Source organism: Excalfactoria chinensis, chromosome 1 (genome assembly GCF_039878825.1).
Source record: "Excalfactoria chinensis isolate bCotChi1 chromosome 1, bCotChi1.hap2, whole genome shotgun sequence".
Taxonomy (NCBI): domain Eukaryota; kingdom Metazoa; phylum Chordata; class Aves; order Galliformes; family Phasianidae; genus Excalfactoria; species Excalfactoria chinensis.
In genome coordinates this window covers 147,444,996-147,464,947 of record NC_092825.1, presented here as the reverse complement: position 1 = coordinate 147,464,947, position 19,952 = coordinate 147,444,996, and the positions used below count along the sequence as shown (strand labels likewise).

General features: G+C 33.9%; 1 protein-coding gene across 7 annotated transcripts in view; it reads right to left on the bottom strand.

Moving 5' to 3' along the window:
• DACH1 (dachshund family transcription factor 1) overlaps window positions 1–19,952 on the bottom strand; it is a 350,269-nt gene that overhangs the window by 160,978 nt on the left and 169,339 nt on the right. For all 7 annotated transcript variants that reach the window (XM_072354869.1, XM_072354896.1, XM_072354906.1 and 4 more), the window contains exon 3: window positions 4,855–5,016. In XM_072354869.1, coding sequence (XP_072210970.1) covers window positions 4,855–5,016 — 162 coding nt within the window. The remainder of the gene's footprint in view (window positions 1–4,854; window positions 5,017–19,952) is intronic.

Genomic DNA, 19,952 nt, shown 5'->3' with positions numbered 1-19,952 from the left:
AAAAAAAAAAAAAAAAAAAAAAAAAAAAAAAAAAAAAAAAAGAGAGAAAAGAAAAAAGGGGGAAAAGGAAAGAAAAAAAAAAAAAAAGGAAACCAAATGACTACTGTAGACACTCTTAAGTTCCCTGTCAATCGTTTCATTATAGCAGCATCATCTGTTTGAAAATATAAGCAATTCCCTCATCTAATTATAGGGAGGATTTGAGGTTCATTAACATTGCCAAGGCAGAGAATCAGATGTGCAACTGCAGAGCTGTGCTCAGTGGCCTGCATTCTCTGTTTCCTTTTATTTGCTTTTTCAAGGTCTCCAAGACTTTTTCCTGAAACCATAAAAGTAATTCTTTCCTTCAAAATAGACATGTGTGTTTAGAAAAAGGAAATGACTGCATGTTGTACTGTTCTATTATTGGGCAAGGTCACTGGAGAAAAATAATTTAGCCTAAATCATTTTATCTCTGATTCTGGATTTAAAAAAAAAAAAAAAAAAAAAAAAAAAAAAAAAAAAAAAGCAACCATCATTACTTTTGACCAACACATCACAGGAAATCTTAGACACGTCTCATAATTTTAAATATTACAAAGCGAGGAGGGTGAACAGGAAATCTAACATGTCAAGAACACCTCTTAATTTTCAGCACATTTGGTGGTTGTTTATGGATTAACATGTTAGCCAAGTGTAAAATCTTGCTTTGTATTTCCTAACTGTGTTTAGAAACTGAGAACACCAAAGTCTTCACGATTGCTTCACTTCCTTAAAGAAATAATAGCATTTTTTTTTGCATGAATGTAATTTAAACAATGACATTTTCTTAGGACATCTGTTTTGAGATCACAGTTTGAATAGATATGAACTCATTTCCTACTAAGCAAGTAATTTACTATTGTTGATAGTTGTTTACGAGTTTTATGAGTCAGATTTTAGCAAGTGGCAAAGGCCTTTACAAATCCTTGGAGTATTCCCTAAACACTATGCACAGGGTTTTCATTATATAAAATGCCTGGGAAGTATGGAGACAGTTCTTCACTTCCTACCATGTTATAGAACGCAAAGCCTAGCTCACAGAAAGAGCTTTAAACACATTTACATTTAAAGGCTTCTATCTTTTGTGGCTGCAGGTTAATGAAGTATGATAGCAGGGCAGTAAGTACTTAAGCTGCAAGGAAATAATTGAGGAGCTCTACCTATCCATAACTTTGGAGTATCAGATGGTAAATATGTGACTGATCCTAATAACACTGTAAGATGTTAATATGGCAAAGAGCAGAACCTCTTAAATGAAATTTAAAAGTTTGACCTTGTCACTCTCTTTCTTTTAACTCTGCAATTAAAAACAATACCGCAGCATAATCTTAGAAACAATGCATTTTGTTTGATGCCATACAGAATTCATTTTTTAAACAAGAAAACATTAATTTATCTATCCTGCCTATTGTATGTAGAATTGCCACTAAAGAGAACCCAGGACATTTTTCCTCCTTATCTGCAATGTAGCTCATATCAGCCAAGCTGTCACAAGACAGTACTTGATATAAACAAGAGATTGCACAGACATCGCAGTAATCAATATTAGGATGGCTACAGTATGGAAGCCCCAACCACTGCATATCATTTGTCTCAGCATCTATTTCTATGACCAAATGAAGCATTAATTCAAATCATAAATCTATGGTGATTTAAATCTGGGAATGAGCACCTGCCTGCTTTAATGATTTATTTTGTACATTTCAGTAAGCAGGAGATTTGTCCATATGAACTGACAGGTCACCTTCAGATGCCAGTAGCAGACTGTTTATCACCATGCAGACTAGCATCTCATCTTCGCAAGTAAATATTAAACTAAAAGAATCCAATTGATTGTGGATGGGGGAGAAAGGCGTTGCAGCCATATATTTTACTCAGTGTGTTAATACCTCACTCTGATTCCTCTACAATTTCTTTTTTTTTAATCCTTTCTTTTCCCTTCTGAAATGGTAATTCTGGTGGGAGGATGCAAGCTCAAGGTTACCATGCAAAACTGAGAGATATAAAATAATTACTTGTTAGTATCACTGGTTTCCTTTAACTCCCTTCACGCACTAACCTTTTGGCCACTGCTTCAAAGGATCAAGTTAATAAATTTGTGTAGTGTTCTGTGTAATTATACAATGTTCATTTACAAAAATGACTTCTGTAAGTCACATTAAGCATCTGATTAAAACCAAAAAGCAAGACAACTCAGAAGTAAACAAATCTGTGACAAACCTGACCATTTGACTGCAGAGCCCATATTTCATTTTTCCTATTTAACATATGGGACAAAAGCCCAAAATGTACATAAACACACCATAGTGCCTGCTATGTGTGGGCTAAATTGAAAATTCAGCTTTTAGAATGTTTTTTGTTTGTTTGTTTCATCTGATGCAGAACATTATTTAAAACACAGATATCTGTTTATTTTCTTCTGTTTTGCTCCTTTCTCCTGTCAACATTCAGAAAAGTTTCAAATTCTTTCTTAATAAGCCATTGTTTAAACTGTTAATAGTATATGGATTTGATAATAATTATTTAAAAAAACACAAACATCTTAAAAAAAATGAGGAAAAAAAACCAAAAAACCTTCAACTCACCCATGTGTATACCCAATATCAAGCAACACTTCTGAAATACGATTTCTTATCAGGATAATACAATATGGTGATTTTCAGCAATGGAAAAGCCAAGTATAGACCTAATGAACCTAATAATATTCTGGCATCATTATTACCAATCACTGCTTTTCTGATTCCGTAGGTGTAACTGACCCTGGAAACTAAACTGGATCCACTATAAGGGAAATAAATACAATTTTTGAGAAGTCTCCATAGGATAAGTATAATTCAAAACTCTACACACAAGCAAATAGGTTGTATTTCCAGATGCACTGCTCATGGAATAGAGACAACTGAATGCTATTCAATGTACTCAGAAGACCAATTTATTTTTTTTTTTAATTTTTTTTTTATTTTTTATCTTTCCTGAACAAAATGAAATCAGTTCTTCATTCTTTTAAATACGGAAATTAAGTGAAGTTACCAAGTAAGTAAAGGGACTGAAAAGGAATTTTTACAGTGACAATAATGCTACTTCACTTACTTTGCCCTACTAAAATAGCTTGAATACATTTTGGATAGGCAATACGTGCAAGAGCAGATTAGCTATTTAAATCAGGTCTCAAACAGTGATTTTAAGATGGATTCTTTAATTATTTTCATTCAGATGGAATTCAGCTATTCCTTCTACAAATCCCACAAATACTTCATGCAGTTTATGCGTTAATTATTTGCAAACTTTCCTATTTCCATAAATGGGCAATTGGTTTATCACTAGTACTGCCAAGCAGAGTAACAACCTAACTCAAAATTTGAGCGTTTTATTTCACATACTGAACTGAAATTCAAATCTAAATTAGCTTCAAGTTCAGGCTCTTTCCCTTGAACTTTGCATTTACACCTTTCACTCCTCATTATTTTCCTGTTCTTTCATGATCTTAGGGTCCACCTGGTCTTTCCATTTTATTTGTAAATATCCACTCCCTTCCTACCTTTTAAAGACACCCACCTGATCTTTTTCTTACACTGCCCTCTTCTTTCCAAGAGGATAACTTTCCCAGTAATGTTATAATGACTGCATGTGTTGGTAACCAAGTATTGTCATGATCATTTAAGATCATTTTTATCACAGAAGCATTTCTAAAGATTTTCTTTAAAGGAAAACAAAAATCTGTTCACTTCATGTGATGCTGCAAGCATATTGCTGATATTTAAAATAGCATGCCTCGGTGAACTGTTTCTTTGTACTGCCACATTACTTCTTAATAACAGCCTACTAATGCTACAGAATTATTGTTCATGAATATGTTTACTTACGTTGAGACGAGTACATAACTAATTAAGACCCAATTCAATTGTAAGAAGTAAAATGAGAAAAAAAAATAAACAGAATTTAACAAAAGAGAAAAAAAATAAAACCTCAGAACTCCTTTCTTAAGCCATTTTATTCCAGCATACAACAATCTCGCCTGCAGTCTCCTGAACGTACCTCTTTGTCATTGAATTTCTGTTGCTGAGTTAATACTGTCTCAACATGATAAAAGGAACCAATACAATGAAATGGCATAACAAAACATTTTACAGCAGACACACACAGATGATTAAAGATTTAATCAACAACAACAAAAAGTTACTCTAGCTTTGAAGTATGCTTTAGCAAAACAAATTGTCCAAACAAATGAATAAAGTATACTGAAACAATCCTTTTTGAGAAAGAACATGAGTTGCTGATGGCTGGTTAAGAAATGGAAAAACCTGTTAACTACATTTTAAGAATGTGTTTATTAAAATAAAATATGATAGGAACTGCAGAGCATGGCAATAATTTATTGTGTATGTATGTTTTCCTTTTGTCACAGGGCACATGAAAGTATGAAATATTTTCCTTTCAAGCTTGTGTTCTGAATTACCTAAAGTCGATACCCAGCACACTGAGCAGGAGACATTGTTAAATTTCATTTTGACACCATCATCTGTCACCCCACCTGTACTTTGACAAATGAACTCTAAGCAATCAAACCACTTTCCTTCATGGAAAATATTAACTGAAGTCTGCAAAAGTAACCTGTAAAGGAAAGAATGTTGTTGTAATAGTAACAACAACGCTGAACGCAGGTGTAAAGGTCATACACAAAACAAAACTAAAAAAAAAAAAAAAAGTGAGGAAAACTAATATGCATCACTTTACACCAAATCAAAGCTTCCAGAAGGAAGGCCAGGTGGATCACCATTTTAATAAAATTCTTGAGCATTATGTATAAATAATAATGTTGTATCTGAGACTTACCAACACTTGAATTCAGATCTCCATTCTCAGAGTCTGCTCCATGCTGGTTATTATTTGCATGGTAGTTGGACATAGCTTCCAATTTAATTTTTTTCACTTTCATTGCTTCTGCTATGGCAGCATTGGTGGCAGCTGCTGCTGCTGCAGCTGCTGCTGTCAAGCCTGCAAAGAAGTATGAATAACATTTAATACACATTATTCTATGATTCTTCATTATTGTAGGGATTAAGACTGTTAGTTTTCCTTCACACTGCTTATATAGCGAACAGAGAACACTGCAGTGTCCACCATTCCACTCATTTGAAGGTTATTTTTTTTTTTTTTTTTCAAACCAAATGTTACACATCCTATTTAGATAATTACTTCTAAACATACTGCATCCGCCTGAATCTTAACTTGGTGTTCAGAAACTGCAGTTAGAATACAGTTAAAACTACAAATACATACTCTTAGAAATGGCATTTGGCTTGTAAACTGTCTAAAAAATGTTTGATTAAGAAGAGGTGAACATCCACAGAAGTGACCCAAAGAAAAACCTCTTATATGCAAAGCGTTTTTACTATGCTAAATAGAAAGAAAAAAGAAGGCACAAGTCTATAATTCATATTTATGAGGAACAGATGAAAATATATAGGTATTTATTTCCTACTTCCCATATAACATCTAGAAGGTGTTGGCCCTCATAAGAAGCATTTCTAGAAGAAAGGTTAGTTAAGCAGAACCTTGGTAGAACTTTGGTAGAACCTTGGTAGAATTTTGATTTCCCAAAACTTCAATGCATTATGGCATTTATCAACAAGAATGCAATCTCTTAAACCCATTTAATCCCAAACCTAAAGCCACCATCAGGCGCTACAAGTGCTTTTCCTACCAAACCACATTTCTGCCATCTACCCGTACACAAGAATGTTTTGCATGAATGAGAAAAGTCTTCCCTGTCTAAAGCAATTAACAAAAAATTTCCAGTAATGCCTTCAAAACTCAAAACAAGCTACAGTCTTTATGCAATGCTTTAACTTTTTTTTGCCTTCTTCCTTGAAGAAGAATAATTTGTCTGCTGTCTCCAGTCACTGCTGCTCCTCACTCCCATCACTTTGCCCAAGCCTAGGTGATGATGGAGGGAAGTCAGTGTCAAAACTTCACAAGAGCTAAGCAGGAAAAGATCTCCACTTTCTGTTTATCCTCCATGATTAAGCAAGGAAGTAGAGATGAAAATTAATGAAAATTAAATTAAGATATTAAAGAGAAGGCACTCAACTACCTATGTTTTATGCACTAAAGCTACCAACCTATACCCTCAATCTGTGATGTCACATGAGAAGCAGACCCTCAAGCATTTTGAACCAAGATTTTTGCCCTAACAGGAGAGACAGCTTCAATAAGCTCACATTAATTAATTTAAAGGTGCCTGCTTCTCTGTTTTTCAACTAGACAGAGAAGTATAAAGTATGTTACATATCTCAAGAGAAATTATCTCCATTACTTAATACTGGGCCTATGCTTCTGCTTAGCATAGGAAGAGTGCACTTTAGGTGGAAAGACCCAATAAGCAAATAATCCCACGTTGACAAGGAAAATATTTCTATCATTATTGCCTCCTAGAGCCTCTTACGGTCTCTTTTGCCTTCTTAAATGAAAAACGAGTTCACTATTGCCATGTTTTTAGCTAAGAATGGGGAAAGATGGCTACCCACTGAGGAGAAAGCAGAAGGTGAGCAGACTTTGAGAGAATCTTCACCATCATGGAGAAAGCAGTGAGGTGGCATAAACAGTACCTTTTAATATATGATGTCTTAGCTCAAGGTCACTTTCCTTTATTTCTCAGCATGACTGCGTAAGCATTAGCAAACAACTCCAGTTTCATAAACAGACTTCCAACACCTTCAAGTGCAGTAAGAAGAATTACCAAGTATGTGATAATTACATTCTGCATAGGCAAATCAATATTATTTAGAAAACTGCTATTTCAGGGAGAAATACTGAAAGTTTGAAGAAAAAAAAAAAAAAATAATAATCAGAAGGTGGATAAACTTGAGGGTTTTGTTTTATTTTAGTTTCTGCTTCCACTACAAAATGTGTGTGTTCTGATCTTTAAGAAGATATTGACAATGACATGGGTTACTTCCAATGATATTTTTATCTCAGAGGAAGGATATGAAGTTATACATTATACAAATTTGGTTACAGTCCCTAAATTAGGCCACAGAGAAAGGGATAGTGCACCTCTGAACCTGGGTTTGCTTCCTGTGTTCATTAAACAATACAATATCCTATACTTCCTTTTTTTTTTTTTTTTTTTTTTCCTACATACAACACTCACGAGCTAAAACTAGCATCTTTAAGAACAAACCTGCAGAGAAATATTCAAATGACATTATATACAACCAATAAACACAAAAGCAGGACTCATGGTTGTGACTGCACTTCATGATCAATTTTTAAGTAATTCGAAGTATTAGTATAAACACCACATTAAGCAGATAATCCATGGAATGTGGGCTCATCTGGAAGAATAGTTCTTCACTGGGAAATATTATTATTCCCACTACAGAACTGCTAAAATAAACACTCTCTTTTGCTACAAAGTTCACAAAAATGAATGCATTTATGCTTCCTTCTGAAGTAGGCCACAGTGTTTCTCTGTAAAGGAAACCACAGCCTCTGAATATGGACTAGGAAAATAAAACACATCTTAGATCTGTAATTCAGCTTTTTTTTTATCACAGTTGTGATAATAAATGATAACTTAAAAAAAAATTACAATATAAACTTCTAGTTTTATTCCTACTCTTATGCACCTGCATAAGTAATTGAAATGATTGTTTTGCCACACAGCAATTAATTTAAACAGCAAGAATCTGAGATGTGTGTCTCAACACATACAACTGGGGGTAGGAAAGGGATTGAGTATGGAATAATCCACAGAAATGTAGCTTAACAATGGCAGTTCTACTCTACAACAGTTTCTGCTTTACTTATCATTTTTTGCTGATGTTTCATTGCCATAACACAGCAAAGCATATGACGAGGAAGGCACAAGCTAGTCACCAGAGCCCCTGGTATTACATCCACTGGTGCACTGTAGAATGAAATAGAGCAAAAATTTACTGCTAGCACATTGCCCTACCTGTCTCACCAAAAGAGGGTATCATATATACTACGAATAGATTAATAAGATGCTATGTAAAATTTGTACATATATTTTAAAATTCTAAACTTTAAAGTTTGTGTATGCTTGGGTAAATACTTGCAATTCTGTCTTAAACCGGTTGTTTGAAAAAGCCTTTTGACCTAAACATTAATTAGTATCACTTTTCTCTTACTGCAAGTAGCCACAGAATTTCCAAGCTGTATGTTTTTTGTTACAGAAATTTTATCATCAATATAAGATAATTGTAAGTCATCTATAAAGGCAACTGAAATGGAAGACAGAATAAGAATCACACCAAACAGCCACTTAAGTTTCTTTTTATTCTTTACAAAAATTTATCTGGACAGTTAAAAAGTGTCCAGGCCAAAATATTCAATGGATTAAAGTCAATGGTGGCTGTCATTAATATTCTGAAATTGATAAGTTGTTTATGTCTGGCATTCTTCCTGCTGATTATGCAGTGAGACAGGCAGCTTTATAAATATCTCATCACTCCATCGTCACACAACTTTCATCGACAGTGCTCATGCACAGCTATTAGCAATATGAATCTAACCATTACAAGAGGAAAGAAAATCGAACATGTGGCATTAATACGCAGTCCTGGTTCCTAACCATCTGATAGGCAGATGGTGTAAAGCGGATTCTCCAGCTGAAATGAAGGGGCACATCATTTAAAACCTTGTTTGCATTCTAACTGATATCAGTGCCATATTGATATACATGATACATCATGGCAGTATTTGAACAATCTAGTTTGTTTCAGTCATAAATGTTTACAGCCTTGTTTTTTATCTTTAAAAGCATGTTCTGAAGAGCGTATTTTTAATTTATGAAACCTATTGTTTACTTCTGTTGAACCAGAAGATTAGCGAAGAGCAGGAATATTAAATTACCACAACCGCAGCAGTATAACTAAGATGGATGAATAAAGAATGTTTTTTTCAATAAAAGATGTTAGTAAAGGAATTAAAAAATTAGCCTAGGCATGTTATGCATTAAATACATTTATTCATTTAAACCTTACAGCTTTTTTCCCATGTGACATACTTAGAACTTTAATGCTTTATAAAGCTATTCATTTAAATCTCTTACTACGTGCAATTAATCTTGTCCAACAATTTAATTCAAAATGCAAAACATTGGAAAGCAAAGTTCAATTGAACATCGTGGTTCTGAAGTAATCTCAGTACTGCTGACAGTTCCTATAGACTCATCAGCAAAAGTCCGCTCAAGGTGTCTTGTAGGAACCACATGAATTTGAATTACAACTCAATTGAAAGCTCTCCAAGCCTTAGTAGGAACTCAAGAACTAGAAGCAGAACACCAAAAGTGTGAATGATCCTTTTCTACAAAGACCTTTCCTCTTCTGTCACTAGATTACTTTGGCCTGTTGGGTGTGTTTGTTAATTATGTTAATAAAGTTGCAGCCTGCTGCCTCTGCCAAATATAATCATAAGCATTCCCTGCCAAGTTCTGGTTTAATTTACACTCATGCAACTCTAGTGAAGACAGAATTTGTGGGTGAGAATGAGACCAGAAGTATGCCCAGTATGCATGGTCTATAATGCTGAAAAATGAGAGAATGAAACACAATGCCAAAATGCATAAAATCTTGAAAATCTTGAGTATGATAATAATAATAATAATAATAATAATAATAATAATAATAATAATAATAATAATAATAATAATAATAATAAATGAAGTTTTTTGAAAGCAAAAGAAAAGCCCAAGAAAGCTGTCATATATAATGGCAGATTTACAAATAGTGTTCAAAGTACTGTTGGAGGCACACAACTTCCAGCTATACGAATACTATTCTCTGCCTTTTGAGGTTGCTTTTAAAACTTAGTTTTTATGGCATGATGATTTTATACCACATCCCATTTGTGAAAGAAAAATATAAAATTAAGTATGAGCATACTTCTCAGGTTCAAATATGTCTCAACATTCACAGTTTGAATTCTGTCCCTAAACGTGGTCTGCAGACAAACTACAAAAACATTTCAGTAACTCATTTTACTAAACTTTTAACTTTCTTCATATTATTTTTAATTGTAATTAGCATTCCTAATAATTATTAATAATTATTAACTTCCTCAATGTAAGTTCTTCTTTCCTTTATATATACCATATTTATACACACTTAAGTGTGTAGAAAAAAAAAAACCAACAATGTAACGTATGTATTTTTACAACCTCTTCCTTTAGGTCTTTGATACAACTTTCATGATTCCTCATCTTTTTATCATACAACACACAGAAAATCAAAAAATGACAGTCAGCAATGTGTTACATTTAATCTAATTTATGTGCTGGAAAGTTCATTCAACATAAATGTTTTATTCACTGCATGAGAGGAGGTCCAAATTGCATCTAAATTCTCAAAGAAATCCTTTCATTATTTCACATTAATGTTTAATCTTTCTTCTTACAGTTTATTTCAGTGGCATAGACATGAAAATAATTTGTATTTTCTTGACTTAATTCCAGATTTTGTACTGAAGTTCTTGCTTAGATAAAAATCTTACTATAATCTGAAACACTCTCATTGAGAAATAAATGCAGCGTTACTCCCCAAGACTTGACCCTGATCACTGCAGACTGTTGCAATGGTTTCATGGGTTCAGACATAAGTTTTTGGTAGCTTACTACACTGCTACCAAGTTATTTCAAATGAAATTGGATCTGAACTTCAGTCTCTGATCTAATGGGTGTTTTATAGTGTGACACATAAAACAAGAATGGGAAAGCAATCTGCAGGAGGACAGAGGTCTGATTACATAGACTGTCGAATGGGGAACTTCACACTGTACTATAATGTTCTGCTAAAATATACCACGTTTCATTAGTAGAGTTCTTTATGTATGAAGAACTGGTATCTGTTATTCAGAAGATTTATTTTTCTTAATACTCCTGGACTGATCCTATACAACAGTACTGGCATACCCCAAAATAGTCATTCCTTTTTATTTTGGAACAACCACAAAATCCTTGTCTGGCCTTTCTAGAGTTTTATCTTCCTGCTCAGCTTGACGGTTCAGCATAAGCTGCTCATCCAGATTATTTCTGAAAATTCTTAAAATGGATACTAATAAGAGTCATGTAAACAAATAAAGGTGCAATAACTAATTGCACTTCAAATATTTTTAGAGAAGGAATACTTACTTAGAAAAATTCAGCCATGTGATACAAGTTAGACCGGTGAAACTAAACTGGCAAACTAAAATGAAGTTGCCAGTCTTGCAACTAGGACAAAACCAGTGTTTGTGAGTCTCAAACCATCTGTTGTTCATCAGAACTAATCAGACCTTTTTCCTGTAACTACTCCTAAATTGCAATATGATTTTTTTTTTCTTTTTTTTTTTTTTTTTTTTTTTTTTTTTCTGGGTATTGCCTTTAAAATAAACAAGCAAAAGATCTAAACTTCCACAGCATCTTTCAAATTTTTTTTTTTTTTTTTTTTTTTTTTTTTACGTATAATGCATCCCTGCAAAGAGTAACAGTTGCAGTATTAAAACACAGACCTAGAAAGAAGAAGTGTCTTTTTTACCTGTTTTGCTGAAAACAAAGAAAACTTAACACTGAGATATAAATTCAGAAATCTACTTGGAGGTTCAGAAATGATGAAAAAGAAAAAAAAAAAAAAAAAAAAAAGAAGAAAAAAGAGAAGAAAAAAAAAAAAAAAGAAAGCAAATGTAACTACTTTATCAAATTGCTACCATCTATGGGACTGATAGATATATATCTCATGAAGATATTCTTTATTGTGGATTTATTTCTTCGCAATGAGGAGTAAAAAGTATCTTAAAGTCTATTTCAAATAACATGACAAATCTGTGATTTTTTGATTGCTTTGATGCAATCATGGCAAGATTAAACAATGCACTCTGCATAAATGCCTTGCTATATTATTTTTTTCAGCAACAGTTTAAAATACTACTGGAATGCACACAGCTTCACAACAATACAATTAAGAGTGAACATTCTTTCTTAAACAACAGTCATCTTTTCAAAAGCAATAGATTTTCAGTTCTCATTCAGCCTATTGCATTATTCATTTCATGTGCAACCTCATGCTGGACCATAAATTGTTACTTTATCTAATCAAAGGCGACTTAACTCCACAGAAGGTCAAAGGTTTAATTTTGTGAAGTATTATCTTACGCTATGAGTTTAACCGAAAAATAGAAGAAGAAAAACAGCCAAGAAACTGGTAATAAATGAACCTTTATTGCCTCAGGCATTGGCCTAGTTAATAAACTTTCATTGAAGGTTTCTTTCAACTGTTATGGACAATGAGGTAAAAAAAATCTTAAATTACAGCCATGTGTGACTTTTAAAGCAGGCATTCTTTTTTATCTCAACTTCCCTCGCTTAGGAAAAGACAAAGAGATTGTCTTCAATTCCTTAACCAAAAATGCATGCTTCTAAACAGATGAAAAAGTGCAGATCAAGCCTTTTTAAAAGCAGAGGTCAGCTTTGAACAGTATAAAAAAATACTTTTACTTATGTGTCAAACCTTGATCCACAATCTCTTTAATGGAATAGTTTGCAATCCAAAAACATAAAAAATGAAGTATGTGTGAGGGGCAAATATATATACTAACAATATATTATGCTAACAATAATGCCTGGTTCCTAATAGACTTTCTGTTTTACATCTGCATTGCTAGAGTGTAATAATGGCTCTTGTTTAATAGAATGACTTATTATGGGAACAACTTCCCTGCACCTTTTGCAAACAGAAGTTCCTTTATTCTTTTTGTGTGCATTATCTCATGTTCTCACAACTCTATTCTCCCTGTTACAAGAAATTAAAAGGTTTAACATAATGACAGTTACTGATAGTTATTGGTGTTCCATGAATTTTCCTGATTAGCATTCTTAGATTTGACTAACTGCAATGTCTTTTATTGACATGTTCTTTGAGTCTTGTTTAGAGAAATGCATTTCATTATAAGGTCAAAAACAGAATAAGAAAATCGGGAGTACTTAATAAAGCCTTGGTCTTCAGCCTAATTCATAACTAGATGGACACAATTAATTAATTGCAACACTGATACAATTCAAAAATACTAAAAGGACGTGTTCATGCCTGTAACAGCAGTAATGTAGCTAAATACTCATAATCTTTCAGCCAGCAGGAGCTTTTGTAGTTTTTGTTTTTTTTATAAACCTAATCCACAGCTTGACGCAGATCCTGGGGTAGTGGCACACAGTTCTTTGATTAAACTAATATCTGAATATATGTCAAAGCAGTGCACTGGCCCAATGGAAGTCTCCCCACAACTTCAGAGCTCAACCCTGCAAGCAAAACTACCAAATTCATTCCTTCAGACCAACTGTTGTACAAACACCTGATCCTTTGAGTGAAATATATCTTATTCACTACTTTTTGAAGATATTTTAAAGAGAGTTTATACAGGATTATTTGCTAACAGCATATAAATATGCTATATGTATAAATACCTAAAGTTTAAATATTTTTAAGAACATTTTTCACCCTACCTTGTCAAGCTCAGTTTTAAAGTAGCATATTTCCCCTCCCCCAAAAACACCAACCCCAAAACAACCATTTGTATTACAATATATACTGAAAAATTCTGTAACAAAACCATGACACTATTGATTGCTGTTTGTATCCATATTTGCAAGTGTGAAAAGCATTATAACGACAGAAGTCAATATAGGAAAAGATTCCAGAAATCTACCAGTTATTTCAAGGCCTACATGTAATTGTTTTAGCACACAAAGTTGGGTGAGAGAATTTTCATATTTCAAAAAGTAAAGAATCTACTTGCAAGGATCAGGGGAGTCCCATCTCCTCCACCACCTTCAAGAGCTGCATGGTGGCTATAGTGATGTTTCTTTTTAGTTCTTTTTCACTTTTTTTTTTTTTTTCTTTTTTTTTCTTTTTTTTTGTTTTGTCAGATCCATTATACATTATGCTGTGCCAGTGGGCTAAATGTACTATTACAGGACACTGATAGCAGACTATTGTACTGTGATGCAGAACTGTGATACTGTACAAAGTAGCTGTGATAATGACTTACAGGGAACACTGTGTAGTCCCTCTTTCTGATTAAGAGGCAGTAAATTCTTACAGACAGCCTTCTCTCCATGCTCTACCTGTTGCACCAGGTAACAGAACACTAAATTACTACACAGTTTCATACCTAATCTGTGGGGTTTGCACTCCTCTTTTTGTATCTTGAGTGCAGATCAAGACACTAGACTAACAACAGACTTTGGACATTTGGAAGCACCCATATCTCTTTCCATGCCATGACGGTGGGATGATGCACGTGCGTCTTCACACAGGGAAACCATGGCCACACTGTGACTCTGTATCAAAGGATTAATCTCTGGCTCATGGTGTGACATCTCTGAATTTATTTTTTTTTTACAATTCAGAATTGCCTCATATTCCAAAAGTAAGCATTTGAAGATCTTTACAGTGTTGAAGAGGAAAATATGCTATTTATTATGTATGCATAATCACTGTATTTGATTATAACACAGAAACAAACGTGCTAACTACTCCACAGGATCTACTATATTGATGGAATTGATGGAATATTAAGAAAAACTGCAGACCTCAGCAATAGAATTACCTAATTGATCTTATGTACTTCCGAAAGGCATTATCTGTGAAATCAAGACCTGAATAGCACAATTTTCTACTTCATTATGGACTGGTATTCAAGACTCAACAAATACACAGCTTAACAAGGTGCAAATATGCAACTTTCTTAACATGATCATCTTTGGCTCAAGAAATCTTCATCATATCATGTGTGAATGAGAAATATGTACATCACTAGCTGTGCTTTGCAGAACACAAAATTTTATGTTACTACATTCCTCTCAAATTGGTGGTGTTAATCAATAGTCAAAATATGATAAGAATATTTCACATATTCCTGATTTTGTAGGTAGAACTATATCGTAATTCACAGCAGTTAATTTAATTATTCTTTTATTCAGGCATTAATGAACAGGCTGTCAATATATTAGGGTTTTCCCCAAATCTATCTGTTACCGGAAATTTCTCCATCTTGTCAGCATTTGCTAAAGAGAGGGATGGGATATGTGCTCTGTAATTTCTCATTACTATAGGTTATGACCTTTCTTCTTATCATTTCTAAATTCTAAGTTTTACAATTCTCTGACACTGATGTTGGCAAGATGGACTGCAAACTTAGCACAAAGTGTGTAATAAAAATAATTGACAAAAATTTAATCAGCATCTAGATAATAACTCACTTTTTTTTTTTTTTTTTTTCACAGCCACAAGCAATCTAACTTCCGCTAACAGTAAGATGAAATATCAATATTTAACAATTAAAGTAACAACACCTCAACGGAGAGAATGTCTTTATCTTTCTAAATAAAAACATGCATAGTCTGTTCCTGTTAGTGCATATTTTTTTGAGGGGGGATCTTGTAGACACTACTAGTACTCAAAACTCTCATCTGAAAATGTAAGGATCATCTGGAAAATGGGACAGAAATTTTATTATTACATTGTCTTAGAAATCTGAACACCATGCACATTCTAATTATTTGATAGTACTGTTGATTTAAAATCACTTTGAAAATCACATAGATAGATAGGTAAAATGGCAAGCATACAGTGCTGCCTGTAGTGTAGAGCATTTCTCAACACACAAATCAAAGGCCTGAAGAACATATTAGCTGTGAAATACACCAAGGGGGTCTGCTCAAGTACAGAACTGTAAATTTTTTGGAAGGAATAAATTTAAGAGGAAATGAGGGAAAATGACTAAGATGGTGATCATTCCCTATAATGAATTTTAGAGTTTCCGAGTTTCTTTACAACTGAATTCTTAATTGGCAGTTAAGCATGTTAAAAAACATGCTCAGTTTTGGAAACACAAGAATTACTTTTTTAAAGGACAAGATGTATTGCTAAAATTAATTTTCTGATACAGCATGCACGAACTAGGGAGATATATCTTATTTTTTGGCCACGGATTAGACAAATGTCTACTTCTAGCATTCTTTCAGTTTATTCTGGTCTTTAATTGGGCATATTTGTCATATGTTAGATTTCTTTGCCAAGCTTGAAAAGGAGTATTTGCTCCAACAATGAAAACTGACTTTCAGTGGCAATAACAGACCACAAAAGAACCATGTTTTATCTAAGCTATATGCTAACCAGTGGGTGCTATGTAGTGAGGTTTCACATAATAACAGCAGATGAATCAGCATGATTCTGTCCTTCCAACAATATTTAATAAAGATGACATATCATCTATTGTAGACATTTATGTATGCGGCATGTAGTATCATGATCAAATCTGAAAAGTGTACATAAATTTTTCTTTGCTCTTTTCTCTCTTTGCTGTTGACACCTTGCCCTTCTCAACCATACAAAATACATTTCAAAAGTGGCAATATAATACTGTCTCTATCACCAGGTTTTTGAAGGAAAATATTTAGAAGCAGCTTTTCTCCTATATTTGTCATAAGAAACCTTACACTTCAGAAAATCCTTAGTGATACTTAGTGCAATCTTATAATTTCTTTGGAAATTGATACTTTTAGGAATAAAATTATAACATATTTTATGAAATACAGAATGAGTTACAAAATGGCTTCAGAGTACCAAAGAAACAGCCTGTCTCTGATGGTGATGATATACTGGAATACTGAATGGTTTAATATTTCCAGTCTTTTAAATGAGCATTTTGTTGTATTGATGAGATCAACATTTGTACCCCAAACTATCAGAAACATTAACTTCATTAATAGGACCAATTCTCATTTATATATATATATATATATATATTAATCCAGTTGTTGCATCGGCTCACCTCAGTATCTTACCCTTTTAGCAAACTGTCAAAATAAAACTGAACTTTAGTTCAATGAAACCTCCTACCTCTGTGCTCTCTCCAAATTAGTCCTTCATTAGCATTGAGTGTTTCACACAAGTGTTAACAGAAATAATAAAAGCTGTACAATGCCAATTGCTCAAAACACTTCACCATTTATTTACTTTCTTTTCACATCCTGTGCATTCATATGAAAGACCCAGATGCAAAATTACGGAAGATATTTTCTCTAGCAGTAGGATTTGGCTTTTTGACAGATTCCATAAACAGTTATTTTGGCAGCTTTAAAGATGCCCCTAGGTCAGTCGCTTGGTTGGACAGCTGATGGCCTGTCTGGTTCTCCTGACTGCCATCTTCTTATGATTTATCTTCAGTTAGTTGTAAATTAAATAAAAGCAGATCACTGCCCTCACACCTACACGATTGCAGCTTATTCATATAAGCCAAGAATTCCTTCCAAAGAAATCCTTATTGGTATCAAGAAGAATCTGAGAAGTTACGCTGAAATAAATACCTGAATAATATCTGAACAGGTTATGAAGCAGATCACCTCTTTAAATAAGAATGTAATCATTTTAACTAAAGAGAGAAGAAGAAATAAGTGTCTCCTGAATTTTAATTCTGATTTTACCAGAAGGTATTGGATAACTTACACAGGGTTTCCTAAAATAAATCAGCTAAGAACTGTACAAAGTTATAAAGGGAAAAGTACCAAGCATATACTAGTAGTGTTATCAACCCTGCTTCAGATCCATGAGGTCAAACAAAAAGTCCACAAAATGCATATCAAACTTGTCTACGGGAGAGTGAATAGTACACTGCAAAAAAACCACAAAGGAAAAATGAGCAGGTGCTGAGAAGCTTATTAAAATAAATAAACCCTAAACTTCTGTTAGTAACAGAGCTAGTTAAACATGGAATGTGTTCTTTCTAAGTCACTGACGATATCATGAAAGAATATAATGATCTGACCTTATCTTTGGGTCATATTATTAAAAAACAGGATAATAAGAATTAAAATTAATGCTTCCTATTTTATGATATTGGCTGATGATGTCATGATGATATCAGACGCGGATGTTGGTGGTATGTTAGTAGAGGTTGAACCACCCCATCAATATTTGGTTACATTTTGTTGCCATCTGACAGATGGCAGCAGAGGGGTAGTCTGACAAGATGGTGTTTGACAAGGAAGTGTGCATGGAGCAAAGGTGTTGAATTCCTCCATGCAGAAAAACTGCACCCACTGACATTCATCGGCGCTTGCTGAATGTTTCTGGAGATAGAACAGTGGATGTGAGCACAGTGAGATGGTGGCTAGTACATTTCTGTGGTGGTGACCATGACGTGAAAGACAAGCCATGTTCCGAATGGTCATGTATAGCTCTCTCACTGTGAAATGAAGAGCATCTCAATCAGCTCATCCACACAAATAGATGGATTATGACCAGGGAACTGTGTACAGAGCTAAATATTGGCTTCAATGTGTTGGAAATGATGTTGGCAACATTAGAATATCACAAAGTTTGTGCCAGGTGGGTCCCACACAGGAACAGACAGAATACCATACACGTCTGTCAGAACCTATTGATCCAATACAAGGTTGAAGGTGACAGCTTCCTGAATCACAGGAAATAGTGAGTTACCTCAGCTGGTGCAGATGTTTACAAGCACAGTATGTAGGCTCTTGCTTGTGACTGATAAAAAATGTATAGCTAATGGCGGTTGACTATGATAGAAAAATAGTGTTCTGTAGCTGAGAATTTGCTCTAAATAAGTGGTGCTATCATGCTCTTTGTAACTGTTGTAGTTTCCATGGAAATAATAGGATGCATTATTTTCAGGGTAACCTGTGTACTTCTAATTGAATTGTACAAAAAAAGACATCAGACATTTAAAAATGTTCGGAGAAGAGGAAAAATGTGATCAAGGTGTCGCTGTCTATAGCACAGTGGTTGTAACTAGATGATCTTAGAGTTCCCTTCCAACCCAAACCATTCCATGATTCTATAACTATTGAACAGGTTGCCCAAAAAGTTGTGGGTGCCCCATCCCTGGAGGAGTTGTAGTCAGGGCTGGATGGAGCTTTGATCAGCCTGGTCTACTGGGAGGTGTTCTTGCCATGGCAGGGGGCTGTAATAAGATGATCTCAGGTTACTCCAAACCTTCCTTCACACCAACAGGAAAACACAGGTGTATAGGGAACTATTATAGAAATGTACCCGATCAAGGTTACGCTAGAAAAAAGCATGTTTCTTTATCTTTACATTTCAGTGAAGAACTTGTTTTGTAAAAGCACCAGTCTTGATTTTGTTTCTAACCCAAAATAAAGAGTTCATACTCAAACGGGAGAATATTAATATTCATTTTAAATGGGGAAAAATCTCACGCAAAGCTCTATCTAATATAAATCAATGCATTAAAATCTTTAATGTGTGAACTACCATTTGTTTTGTTGTTAATGTGTTTTTCCAGGTCAATCTGGGTGCTTGGTTCTGGTAAAGCTTTCCATCTTCTAAAATAACTTTTTGAATTATCTCTGGCAAGTACAGTAACTGATTAAATTTAAGTCAAATCTATGTATTACATTCTGCTCAAGAGAGTTAGAGAAGGATGTAATTAAGATTAATTTTGTAGGTGATAGTTAGCAAATAAAAGCAGTTCTGACTGGGATAAATGTCCAATGGGATAAAAATGTCCAATATCTACACTGGTAAAAAGAGTGTATTTTTACCAATATTGAAACAATAGTTTTGAAGGAAGGTTTGAGGATATTTGAGTATTCTACTGATTTACATTAAAAAAGAAGAATCTACCATACCAATCAATTCTGGTAAGTGTGTAACTAGTGTATTTATATTTACTGACATGGAGAAATGCTTATGTGTAGCTCAGCAAATTAATAGAAATATAATGCAGGAGAGAGAGATATTTGAATTTGTAGTTAGGAAGCAGCTGGCATTATGCATTACAGTGTAAGTGGGTCAGGACAAACACTTAACATTCAAATTTAAATATAATATTGTGTAATACAAGAAGATCTATAGAGTCATAATATCTGAATATATTAGGTATGATGA